The sequence below is a fragment of the Polyodon spathula genome, chromosome 4 (assembly GCF_017654505.1).
Source record: "Polyodon spathula isolate WHYD16114869_AA chromosome 4, ASM1765450v1, whole genome shotgun sequence".
Taxonomy (NCBI): Eukaryota; Metazoa; Chordata; class Actinopteri; order Acipenseriformes; family Polyodontidae; genus Polyodon; species Polyodon spathula.
Genome location: NC_054537.1, coordinates 1,259,554 through 1,271,659, shown reverse-complemented (window position 1 = coordinate 1,271,659; position 12,106 = coordinate 1,259,554). Strand labels below are relative to the sequence as shown.

Sequence of the window (12,106 nt, the reverse complement as noted above, 5' to 3'; positions counted from 1 at the left end):
TCTGTGACAATGCTCCAGCTGTAACCATCCAATATACAGACCGCTGGAACCTTACTCGACCAATCACATTGCTTGTTTCACGTTCCATTGCCAGACTTGGATTATAAAATTGATTATTATACATTCTTTGGTACAAATAGTCTACATTTATTTCCATAAACATATTGTAATGAATTGATATCTCAGCCCATTGAATCGAACAGCAAACCACGCGCTTCAAAGACGAACGTCTTGCCATTGAACTAAACAGCCAGCTCTGCAGTGCCGAGGTACGCTCACATCCCACATTGACACCAGCACCATTCACTCATCAGATCCTAGCAGCATTCATTACCATACTGATGCCAAAAGGTACCAGTATTACTTATATTGCAATAGGTCAATATTTGCAGTTTGGCTGTGATAATGTGAGCCCTGTTAAAGCTGGTGGGAAGGGAACACCTGAGGTTATGTACCAGTGTATGTGTGAAGTGGAAAGGTGCTGCACATCATCTGAGGTTATATGAGGTTGTAGATTGAAACGGAATGCATCCCTGCAGGTTCCACTAGTAATACGCTGAATCGTCTCACATGGTGGAATATAGTAAATCCAAGTGCATTCCCATTGGGAATTTGGGAGGTTTGTTCAGGATTATATTTTATTGAGATTTCTAACAGCAAAGTATTTTTCATCTTTATAAAATAAATACTGTATATTACCTCTATGGTTCTCTATGGCAATAGTGGGGCTAGGTTCAGTATTTTTCCCAAGTACAAAGGAATCGCTTTTTTAGCTTTCTGTGAAAGAAAGATATCAGTTATATCTTCTAGTATTGCCAGACTGCCCAATCAAGAAGAAAAAAAGAGGTAATATCTGGACATATAGGTGACCCATTTAATAAGAGTAGATTTAATATGATTATGAATATAATATGGATGAGTATATGGACGGGAGTGGCTTAAATTACTGCTGCTATAAACACTAATCCAGGGGTCATTCTTACAATGTTGTTTTCTCACCATGTACTTGGAGCTTGATTAATGGATCAGTTATCAACAAGGTCAAACATGGCTTTAGGAAAAACACAGTTTGGAAATGAAATATATTTCCATAGCTATGGTGGGGGCCATGCAGTAGAATTGAAAGGAATACTTCATTCCCTCTCAATGTGAATTTGTTATCCCATGATCTGTTAATGATCACGTATGACTGTTTCTATACTCATGCATATTTGACATGTTTAATGTTTAATAAAATCACCTTCATTTCTTTGGTGTGGTCTCTGAGCAATCTTGAGTGAGGCTATATGTCTGTCATTTGGCAAAACTAGAAAGACTGTGCTTCTTGTTTTGAGTCTACAGTATTTGCCTTTTCAAAGTATTGAAACCCTCTGCAAGCTCAAATTTACGTCTTGTACAACGATGTAAACAGCAGCATGCATTTTGTACAGTTGTCACATTAAAAGTTTGAATCTGGTAAATCTTTTTACTGCTGTTTTACTGGTAACTGTCAACATATTACAAGTAAGGTGGTAAATATCCGGAATTCTGAAAAAACAAATTGCTTTGTTTGAAGGCATTTAGAAAGACATTCAGTCATTACGAAAGACACATGGCTATTCTTGAGATTTACCGGTAAATGGCTGCAGTAAAGCATTATTTGTTTATTTCAGACATTCACCACTTTACTTGTTAAATGTTGACCTTTACTGGTAAATATTGAGGTTTGGTAACTCTTTTACCATAACACAATGAGACTTTACAATGAAAAATCTTTCAGTATCACCTACAATTAAATTATTTCAAAAAGCATTGCCAATTTCTAATAATATACTGGCATGCCACTAAATAGTTTTTCCTAAAGCCTGAAAAAGACTCTTGGTTTCCACAGTGCAAGCAATCCTTCTTATCAATGTGCAAACGTATAAAAGCGCTCTGATTGTGCTGCAAGTCCTCACATTCGCTTCCCAGGATGTTCAAGTGCATGATTCTATTGGCTTGCCTTGGTAAGTAACCCGTGCAGAGAGGAGTGTACAGTCAGTTATCATTCCACTCCACGAGTCTGTGTCTGGCAATGTCTGGTAACTTCTGTTAAGAACTGTATTCTCTTCTGAATTTATTGTGATAATAATCAAATACAAACTGCTGGGATGGTTCAGATAAAGGGTTATGCACCAGAGCTGTTGCTGGGTTTGGGATATTTAGGGTTATGGTAAATGTTAGGGATTAGGGGTTAGGGTCTTTGTTAGGGTAAGTGTTAGGATTAGGATTTAGGGGTTATGGGTTGGGATTAGGGGTTAGGGTCTTTGTTAGGGTAAGTGTTAGGGTTAGGATTTAGGGTTTATGGGTAGGGATTAGGGTCTTTGTTAGGGTAAGTGTTAGGGTTAGGATTTAGGGGTTATGGGTAGGGATTAGGGTCTTTGTTAGGGTAAGTGTTAGGATTAGGATTTAGGGGTTATGGGTAGGGATTAGGGTTAGGGTCTTTGTTAGGGTAAGTGTTATTATGGGTTAGGATTTAGGGGTTATGGGTAGGGGTTATGGGTAGGGGTTAGGGTCTTTGTTAGGGTAAGTGTTTGGGTTAGGATTTAGGGGTTATGGGTAGGGATTAGGGGTTAGGGTCTTTGTTAGGGTAAGTGTTTGGGTTAGGATTTAGGGGTTATGGGTAGGGATTAGGGGTTAGGGTCTTTGTTAGGGTAAGTGTTAGGGTTAGGATTTAGGGGTTATGGGTAGGGATTAGGGGTTAGGGTCTTTGTTAGGGTAAGTGTTAGGGTTAGGATTTAGGGGTTATGGGTAGGGATTAGGGGTTAGGGTCTTTGTTAGGGTAAGTGTTAGGATTAGGGATTAGGGGTTAAGGACTAGGAGTTAGGGGGATTATATTTTTTGTTAGGATTAGGGGGATTAGATTTAGCTTTTATATAGATAAGAGGGAAATTGTAATGAAGGTTGGTTAAATCTGACCATTAAAAGGATCAAATCTTTGAAAAGTACCCCTATGAGCGACACCTCTCTGCTAAGCTCTTTCTAACACTGGTAACTGAAGTGCTGAGTGAGTGGAACTGGAGCAAGTATAACCATATAGCTGCTAACTGCAGGTTCACGTCACATGCTGATGTGTTTTTTGTATTTGCTTTTCTTTTTACTTATGAAGGGGCACTATGTGGGAGTCAGGCACCCCTAAAGCTCATTGTCCACAATGAGAGGAAAACAGAACGTGTTGTAGGAGGGAACGATGCCATTCCAAACAGCTGGCCCTGGCAGGTATGACAATACCCTTCAAACTCACCGTGTCCATTCAAGCAGCACCGCCACACAAGCTGCAGCAGCATTTCTATTTAGTTATGTATTTTAATTCCATGCTTGATCTCTAACTAGACTGATTGAGCATACAACAATAACACACTCTACATCCTCATCTTATAATGCAATGTGACAGGAAACAGAACAGGAACATCCAGTGACATGGTGCAGATTTTACTTTGTTATCCTCTTTGATTAGCCCTTTAAATAATTATCCTCATAAGCTATCAAAATAAATGCAGTTCTGCTCAGGAGGTGATATCCATATGAAAACCACTATAAATGTTTCATTGAAATGCTGACCCACGACATCCCTGGTGACCCACTGTCACAGAGACGGCCGAAGTGGGCGGTGTCAGAACCAGGAAAAGGAATGAATGACAGAGAGGTGTGGTTTGGTGGAGTTCACTCAGCATTTAATAAACAGAACAGAAAATAAAGAGGTTGTACAAACAAACACAGGACACGACACACGTCGCCAAAACAAAAAGACAAACAAACACGGTGAGCAGATACTTTAACTACTGTTAGTATTCTTATGATTACTTTTACCTCCGTCTCCTATCCCGTTCTCCACTCACCGAACACCCAACCGCGAGTATGTGAAAACGTGCATCTATATATACTGTTGTGCTGGGATTCAATTACTAATTAATTATTCACTTGAATCCCAGCACGTGAATTAATAAAGTGCAATTCCCCGTGCTCACATATTATTACATTTTACTTGCACATGAAGTGCTGTGCAATCCTCGTGCCTAAATACAAATATACATTTTAAACACTTGTGTTACACAGACCCATTTATATCCTGTGTACCAATGTCTATACACCAACATTTAAACACACCACACGCAACACATAACAGATAATATACACAGGGGCGGGCACTTTGTCACACCCACATATATTCTGCTAAGATAATAATAATAATAATAATAATAATAATAATAATAATAATAATAATAATATATTTTGAAGTATATTGCAATGTTTAAAATAGTCACATGTGATATATTTTGTATATTGTTCTTCCCTGTGGGTAAACAGCCACATCACTGCCAGGACACTAAGGGAGAATTACACTACAGAATAAATCCAGGTTCATTCAATTACTCTGGCACATGTCTATTTATTACCATTTCATTTCACCTGCATCATTGTTCAATACAGGTTTCTTTGCAATTCTCTTATGAATATGATGACGCCTACTTCTATCACTCCTGTGGAGGCACCATTATTCACTCAACATGGGTCATGACAGCAGCCCACTGTGTTGATAGGTAAGAAAACAAAACATAATTTACAGGTAAAACTATATAGAAAGACCCTGATGCCCTGGGCCCCCTTTGCAGCTGCCTCTCCCGTACAGGGGCTGACTGCTCCTGTGTGCTTCCACAGGACTCACACATCCCAGAGACAGGAGCCCCTTTCAGGACACTTTGCATATCAGTGGTAGTATTTGTAGTAGCAGCAGTGGTGGTAAGTGTGATGTTGTGGTGAACTAGGGAGAACACTCCTTTCAGTCACTGCTATATTATCAGAACTTTATCCTCCATCAGAGTACAATACTGGCTGTTCAGGAAGCTGGGCACCTCTCTGATTGCTTCACATCTCAAGTACTTATTTTTGATTGGTTCACGTATCAAGCACTTCTTCGAGGTGGGAGAGATGTGTTTTTCATTGTGTTTTCATATAGAGTTGAAGAGGTCAGAGAGGTGTGTTTTTCATTGTGTTTTCACAAAGAGTTGAAGAGGTGAGAGATGTGTTTTTCATTGTGTTTTCACAAAGAGTTGAAGAGGTCAGAGAGGTGTGTTTTTCATTGTGTTTTCACAAAGAGTTGAAGAGGTCAGAGAGATGTGTTTTTCATTGTGTTTTCACAAAGAGTTGAAGAGGTCAGAGAGATGTGTTTTTCATTGTGTTTTCACAAAGAGTTGAAGAGGTGAGAGATGTGTTTTTCATTGTGTTTTCACAAAGAGTTGAAGAGGTGAGAGATGTGTTTTTCATTGTGTTTTCACAAAGAGTTGAAGAGAGGTGAGAGATGTGTTTTTCATTGTGTTTTCACAAAGAGTTGAAGAGGTGAGAGATGTGTTTTTCATTGTGTTTTCACAAAGAGTTGAATAGGTGGGAGATGTGTTTTTCTTTGTGTTTTCACAAAGAGTTGAATAGGTGAGAGATGTGTTTTTCATTGTGTTTTCACAAAGAGTTGAAGTGGTGAGAGATGTGTTTTTCATTGTGTTTTCACAAAGAGTTGAAGAGGTCAGAGAGGTGTGTTTTTCATTGTGTTTTCACAAAGAGTTGAAGAGGTCAGAGAGGTGTGTTTTTCATTGTGTTTTCACAAAGAGTTGAAGAGGTGAGAGATGTGTTTTTCATTGTGTTTTCACAAAGAGTTGAAGAGGTGAGAGATGTGTTTTTCATTGTGTTTTCACAAAGAGTTGAATAGGTGAGAGATGTGTTTTTCATTGTGTTTTCACAAAGAGTTGAAGAGGTCAGAGAGACGTGTTTTTCATTGTGTTTTCACAAAGAGTTGAAGAGGTGAGAGATGTGTTTTTCTTTGTGTTTTCACAAAGAGTTGAATAGGTGGGAGATGTGTTTTTCATTGTGTTTTCACAAAGAGTTGAAGAGGTCAGAGAGATGTGTTTTTCATTGTGTTTTCACAAAGAGTTGAAGAGGTGAGAGATGTGTTTTTCATTGTGTTTTCACAAAGAGTTGAAGAGGTGAGAGATGTGTTTTTCTTTGTGTTTTCACAAAGAGTTGAAGAGGTGAGAGATGTGTTTTTCTTTGTGTTTTCACAAAGAGTTGAAGAGGTGGGAGAGATGTGTTTTTCATTGTGTTTTCACAAAGAGTTGAAGAGGTCAGAGAGGTGTGTTTTTCATTGTGTTTTCACAAAGAGTTGAAGAGGTGAGAGATGTGTTTTTCATTGTGTTTTCACAAAGAGTTGAAGAGGTCAGAGAGATGTGTTTTTCATTGTGTTTTCACAAAGAGTTGAAGAGGTCAGAGAGGTGTGTTTTTCATTGTGTTTTCACAAAGAGTTGAAGAGGTGAGAGATGTGTTTTTCATTGTGTTTTCACAAAGAGTTGAAGAGGTGAGAGATGTGTTTTTCATTGTGTTTTCACAAAGAGTTGAAGAGGTCAGAGAGGTGTGTTTTTCATTGTGTTTTCACAAAGAGTTGAAGAGGTCAGAGAGGTGTGTTTTTCATTGTGTTTTCACAAAGAGTTGAAGAGGTCAGAGAGATGTGTTTTTCATTGTGTTTTCACAAAGAGTTGAAGAGGTCAGAGAGGTGTGTTTTTCATTGTGTTTTCACATAGAGTTGCAGAGGTCATAGAGGTTTGTTTTACATTGTCTTTTCACAAAGATTTGAAGAGGTCGGGGAGACGTGTTTTTCATTGTGTTTTCACAAAGAGTTGAAGAGGTGAGAGATGTGTTTTTCATTGTGTTTTCACAAAGAGTTGAAGAGGTCAGAGAGGTGTGTTTTTCATTGTGTTTTCACAAAGAGTTGAAGAGGTGGGAGAGATGTGTTTTTCATTGTGTTTTCACAAAGAGTTGAAGAGGTGAGAGATGTGTTTTTCATTGTGTTTTCACAAAGAGTTGAAGAGGTCAGAGAGATGTGTTTTTCATTGTGTTTTCACAAAGAGTTGAAGAGGTCAGAGAGGTGTGTTTTTCATTGTGTTTTCACAAAGAGTTGAAGAGGTGGGAGAGATGTGTTTTTCATTGTGTTTTCACAAAGAGTTGAAGAGGTGAGAGATGTGTTTTTCATTGTGTTTTCACAAAGAGTTGAAGAGGTGAGAGATGTGTTTTTCATTGTGTTTTCACAAAGAGTTGAAGAGGTCAGAGAGATGTGTTTTTCATTGTGTTTTCACAAAGAGTTGAAGAGGTGGGAGAGATGTGTTTTTCGTTTTGTTTTCTTTACAGCCCTCAAGGGAAAGTTTACCGTGTAGCTTTGGGGGAGCACAACCTTTTTGAAAACGACGGCTCTGAAATGATTATTCCAGTGGATAAAATCATTGTGCACGAGCTCTGGGACCCGACTCAACTTGGCAAGGGGTAATTCATATTTATAAGAAAATTAATAGTCTTCAATCAATTGTACTCTTAATTACATTTATAACAGTGCTAATTGAGCAGTATGCATCTAAAATAAGGATTTTAAAAATAATGTCCTCAAATCTAGCCTGAATTGTGGCTACTTACAACTGCCTAATTTCATTGTGTTGTTTCTAGAAATGATATTGCCATGCTGAGGCTAAAGACCCCTGCCTTCGATAATGGCTATGTCCAGCTAGGCAATCTGCCAGCGTATGACGAAATCGTACCTCATAACCAAGCGTGCTACATCACAGGGTGGGGCTTGACTCAATGTAAGTGGGGAAAAAAAAAACAATGTACTTAAAGTAGAAATCTTTTTTGCACTATATAATCCTAACCCTAACAATAACTCTGAACTTGACCCTAACCGTAACCCCCTAACCCTAATTCTAAACCAAACCCTAACATAAAGCCTCCTAACCCTAACCCTGACCCTTTCCTGATACAATTGTGTACTTCTATTGGGCAAAAAGATGCAGTGCTTTGAGACGCTTCATGGAAAGTGTGAGCTCAGCTGCACACCTTCCCTTTTGAAACGTGGCTCTGTGTCTCAGCCGGTGGCAGCATTCCTGCAATCCTCCAGGAAGCTATTCTTCCCGTGGTGGAATATCCCATCTGCTCCAGGGACAACTGGTGGGCTCACTTTGTCAGGAACACCATGGTGTGCGCTGGTGGAGACGGATTCACAGCCGGATGTCAGGTAGAAACTCTCTTCTTGTATCTGTACTGACGAATGCAGTCAAGTGACGCCAGGTTGCACTATACAAACGGCCCGCCCTTTCAACATGCAGTCCTCCATGTCTGATAGCAGTACTTCTGTTACTGATCGCCTTCATGTGTTGTTGAAACCCAAACATAACCTTGGATGTCAACAATTCTAAATATATTATTTTTTAATATCAAAATTTTTGAAAAACAATTCAGCAAGTCTGGAGTAATTCATTTTTTATTCAATTAAATGTATTCCCTTAGACCTGGCCATGGGTGACATGTGAAATTCCCCCTTACACACACACATAGAGACACACACACACACAGACACACACACACATAGAGAGACACACACACACACACACACACACACATAGAGACACACACACACACACAACAGACACACACACACACACACACACACACACACACACACACTGGGGGTGTGTTATCAGTGTGTGTGTCTGTGGTTTCATTCATTATAGGGTGATTCAGGAGGTCCTTTGAACTGCTTCAGTGATGGGGCCTGGCGTATCCAGGGTATTGTTAGCTTCGGCCCAGCTCCTTACTGCAACACCTTTATGAAGCCGACCGTCTTCACCCGTGTATCAGCTTTCACAGACTGGATCTATAATGTAAGTTTCTAACCCTTTTAAAGCTTAATGTAACAGGGTGGAGGCTGGGTGTGACCCGGTGACCCCGCGCACCACAAACAAGCGTCTGAACCACAGTGCAAAAGAGCGTGCTGGTCTGCATTCATGGTTATAGAGCTTGTGTCCTCATCTCATCTCACAGACAGGGGACAGGACACAATCTGTAACAGCAGTGTATCACACAACACTGCCTGTCACACAAGCACACACATCAAATCTCATCTCACTGACAGGAGACACAATCTGTAACAGCAGTGTATCACACAACACTGCCTGTTATATAAACAAGCATTCAACTGCTGCTGTTTTAATGCATTGCACATCAATGTAACATGAGTCATGTTCCATTTTAACTGTGATCAGATACATTGACACAATACATCTCTACTGTCCTGACATTAAAACATATTTTAAATCCATACAGAAAGAATGTTTTAAGATTTTTAAGAAGTATTGAAGCAGTGCTGTGTGTTTTCAACTGAGCTAATAGAAATATAATATTAAACCGATATATTTTATTGTTTGATTGACGTAATGCAACTTTTTTTTTAATTAACTTTCAGGTCATCAACCAAAACACTCAAATGTGAGGTGCATCAGCTCCTTGATGATGTAAAACTGAATTAAAAACTTCTTGCAGTTGAAAAAATAATAATTTTGTGCATCCTTTTTTTGACACCTGTTCACATACAACATAGTAAATAGTTTGCTGGTTTTGAAGCCGTTTCAGAATTGTAGCTATATAGCAGACTCCCTATTAATCGGCGAGAAACAGCAAGTGGGTTCAAAAGGCTTTATTAGGAGAGCACACAGTGTGAGGAGGAGCTGTACAGAGCAATGGGATAGTGCAGCTTTATTAGGAGAGCACACAGTGTGAGGAGGAGCTGTACAGAGCAATGGGATAGTGCAGCTTTATTAGGAGAGCACACAGTGTGAGGAGGAGCTGTACAGAGCAATGGGATAGTGCAGCTTTATTAGGAGAGCACACAGTGTGAGGTGTACATGCTTGCCAGCCACAATCTACGTTCATTCTCAGAGAGAGGAAATTTAGAAACGTCACCCAGGAGAAAAAGTGCCGGGTCCAGTGGGCAGCACCTTCCGATAATTGCAAAATGGAATCAGCTACCTGCCCCCGAAAAAGCTGACCCTCTGGGCAGCCCCATAGCTTATGCGTTAGAGTGCCTGGTACTCCTAGGTTGCACAAAGTACAAAAATGTCTTTTACGAGGGGTCAAATAAGTTCTGTGGCATATTTTAAAGTGAATAAATTGATGATTTGAATTTTTAGACGCTCTGTGACAGGGTCTTCCTCGAGTCACACGTGTGGGTCGCCGCTGTTCAAGCATACAGAGAGACAGACGTGGTGTTGAAACACCGGCACAGGCGCGCAGGATTTATTAACAAAAGCATAAAACGAAAGTAAAATAAAGGCGGTCATGTGACATTACCAGCGATGGTAACGCACAGAGGACAAATACAGCAAACTGTACAAAAAGTGCAAAATAAAACACAATACCCCAAACTATAACTCAAAAGGTGCCGTGAAAACGGCAGGCCTTGCAGCAGCCCCGAGCAATCTCCCGCGGATGTTTTTAAACTGACGGATACTGGGGTAACAGGGTACTGGGAGACAGTCAACATGGTTTTAGGAAAGGGAGATCATGCCTAACTAACTTGCTTGATTTTTTTGAGGATGCAACATCGATAATGGATAATTGCAAAGCATATGACATGGTTTATTTAGATTTCCAGAAAGCTTTTGACAAAGTCCCGCACAAAAGATTAATTCTCAAACTGAACGCAGTTGGGATTCAAGGAAGCACATGTACATGGATTAGGGAGTGGTTAACATGTAGAAAACAAAAAGTACTGGTTAGAGGAAAAACCTCAGAATGGAGTGTGGTAACCAGCGGTGTACCACAGGGATCAGTATTAGGTCCTCTGCTATTCCTAATCTACATTAATGATTTAGATTCTGGTATAGTAAGCAAACTTGTTAAATTTGCAGACGACACAAAAGTAGGAGGAGTGGCAAACACTGTTGCAGCAGCAAAGGTCATTCAAAATGATCTAGACAAGATTCAGAACTGGGCAGACACATGGCAAATGACATTTAATAGAGAAAAGTGTAAGGTACTGCACGCAGGAAATAAAAATGTACATTATAAATATCATATGGGAGATATTGAAATTGGAGAAGGAATCTATGAAAAAGACCTAGGAGTTTTTGTTGACTCAGAAATGTCTTCATGTAGACAATGTGGGGAAGCTATAAAAAAGGCTAACAAGATGCTCGGATACATTGTGAAAAGTGTTGAATTTAAATCAAGGGAAGTAATGTTAAAACTGTACAATGCACTAGTAAGACCTCATCTTGAATATTGTGTTCAGTTCTGGTCACCTCGTTATAAAAAAAATATTGCTGCTCTAGAAAGAGTGCAAAGAAGAGCGACCAGAATTATTCCGGGCTTAAAAGGCATGTCATATGCAGACAGGCTAAAAGAATTGAATCTGTTCAGTCTTGAACAAAGAAGACTACGTGGCGACCTAATTCAAGCATTCAAAATTCTAAAAGGTATTGACAGTGTCGACCCAAGGGACTTTTTCAGCCTGAAAAAAGAAACAAGGACCAGGGGTCACAAATGGAGTTTAGAAAAAGGGGCATTCAGAACAGAAAATAGGAGGCACTTTTTTACACAGAGAATTGTGAGGGTCTGGAATCAACTCCCCAGTAATGTTGTTGAAGCTGACACCCTGGGATCCTTCAAGAAGCTGCTTGATGAGATTTTGGGATCAATAAGCTACTAAAAACCAAACGAGCAAGATGGGCCGAATGGCCTCCTCTCGTTTGTAAACTTTCTTATGTTCTTCTTATGTTCTTATGACACTCGGTCTAGACCCGCCCACGTGCTGATTGAGGACCAGCACAGCCAATCACTTGCTGCCCTTCCCTCAATCATGCATAGCAGGCAGCAAGTCTCAATCGAGCGCCCGTCTGTAAACAATAATACAATCAAACTAATCAAGTACCAAAACGACACAAAATAAACCCATTCCCACATATAAACCACACCAACACTAAATTACCACTGTGCAGGGCAATCGCACTGCCACACGCTCCAAAAACACTACCCCACACCACTTCTCAATCTATAGTCCCTCCCGACTGTGCTATATCTAGCTTTAAACATGAAAGAGGAGCAAGGGAGTGTGCAGTGAGATGTTTGTATATATATGGGAGAAGGGATACTGTAGCGAGACACTAGGTCCTGGAACTCTAGGATAGACTCCTGACCGGCTCCATCGTTCAACACGTGTACACCCCTCCGGGCCCACGAGTCCAAGGAAAAGGGTTTACCACCAGTTATAGTATTGATGTTG

General features: G+C 40.0%; 1 protein-coding gene across 1 annotated transcript; it reads left to right on the top strand.

Moving 5' to 3' along the window:
* The first annotated feature begins 2,765 nt into the window (after positions 1–2,765).
* On the top strand, positions 2,766–8,720 carry LOC121313743 (elastase-1-like). Its single transcript, XM_041246549.1, has 7 exons — positions 2,766–2,769; positions 3,128–3,237; positions 4,450–4,559; positions 7,189–7,320; positions 7,498–7,634; positions 7,917–8,062; positions 8,559–8,720. Exons 1-7 carry the CDS (start codon positions 2,766–2,768, stop codon positions 8,718–8,720), a joined length of 801 nt encoding a protein of 266 aa, XP_041102483.1.
* Positions 8,721–12,106: the final 3,386 nt, after the last annotated feature.

Bases quoted from the DNA above. Each gene is read 5' to 3' on its own strand.
- LOC121313743 (XM_041246549.1), top strand. The intron at 7,321-7,497 runs GTAATTCATATT...TGTTGTTTCTAG, and splicing joins CCGACTCAACTTGGCAAGGG to AAATGATATTGCCATGCTGA. The intron at 7,635-7,916 runs GTAAGTGGGGAA...TCTGTGTCTCAG, and splicing joins AGGGTGGGGCTTGACTCAAT to CCGGTGGCAGCATTCCTGCA.